The 900-nt window shown below is 48.7% G+C and overlaps 1 protein-coding gene and 1 long non-coding RNA gene across 2 annotated transcripts in view; both read left to right on the top strand.

The window, feature by feature from the left end:
- Nucleotides 1-6: 6 nt before the first annotated feature.
- Nucleotides 7-779, top strand: LOC106942992 (uncharacterized). Its single transcript, XR_001423783.1, has 2 exons — nt 7-620; nt 699-779. It is a non-coding gene; the product is annotated as an uncharacterized LOC106942992 (long non-coding RNA).
- Nucleotides 780-836: 57 nt separating this feature from the next.
- Nucleotides 837-900, top strand: part of LOC106942991 (uncharacterized) — an 8,231-nt gene continuing 8,167 nt past the window's right edge. The window contains exon 1 of the mRNA XM_015026339.1: nt 837-897. Within this exon, the coding sequence (XP_014881825.1) occupies nt 837-897 (61 nt within the window). The remainder of the gene's footprint in view (nt 898-900) is intronic.

The raw sequence follows: 900 nt of genomic DNA, 5'->3' as shown, positions 1-900 counted from the left end.
TCTAATGAGAGAGAGCTGATGAGAAACTGCTGTTAGAGGAGAAGTTCATTAAAAACCAGAGGATTTAGTTAAGAAAGATCAGTCAGGTGTTGGGTACCAGGTTGTGGGGTTAGTTTTGTTTTCCTTTTCAGCATCACCGACTATCCAGAAGAGGGCGCCAGTGGTTCGGTTTTGTCAGGAGGGCGCTGACAGGTTCAACAGGACGCACCTGACTGATATCATCATCACCTCCCAGGAGGAGTATATTAGCAGCGGGCTTCCAGCACTTCTCTGCCAGAGTGTTTGCGTTTAGTGGTACATCAGGCCCCTGAGTCACCATTCAGAGTAGTTTCTAGGTTTCTTCGTGCAGTTTTTCATCAGTTTCATGTCACTCTTTTTTTTCAGGAGGCCTTCAAGTGTCCCTGGAGAAGTTTTCCCAAGTCCTACTAGCTTTGGATTACCCTTTGAAAACTCCTCTCTAGCTGGGAGCTCGCTTCGCACCGCTGGTCCTCTACGCCTCCACTCTGATCTACCTGTCTGCCCTCCAACGCCACGTCCGTCGTCGGCCTTCCAACGTCCGCTTCTCTAACTCCATTACTTGGAATCAGTCCCCTCCGCAGCTCCAAAGTTCTCTACTACAAGTAAGCACTAAACTATATTCCAGGAGTTTGGTCGTTCCCCACCGTCATTCAACTCACAATCTCCCCTTTCGCTTGCAGCCGCTCCGGAGTTCCTGGTCGCTGTCACCCTTTCAGTAGCTCTGTCAAATCACTTGTACATATTGTAAATAAACTATTGCATTTATTCCTCCTCTCCGTGAGTGTTCCTGCATGTGGGCTCGAAACATAAAACCCACCATGACATCAGGATCGGAGCTGCTGTTCTTCAGTCTGTTTCCAGCTCAGCTTCACCATGTCGGTA

This window comes from Poecilia latipinna, unplaced genomic scaffold (genome assembly GCF_001443285.1).
Source record: "Poecilia latipinna isolate Pla-1442-1.1 unplaced genomic scaffold, P_latipinna-1.0 Scaffold4761, whole genome shotgun sequence".
Taxonomy (NCBI): Eukaryota; Metazoa; Chordata; class Actinopteri; order Cyprinodontiformes; family Poeciliidae; genus Poecilia; species Poecilia latipinna.
The sequence above is the reverse complement of the archived record's forward strand: the minus strand, read 5'-3'. Positions and strand labels throughout refer to the sequence as shown.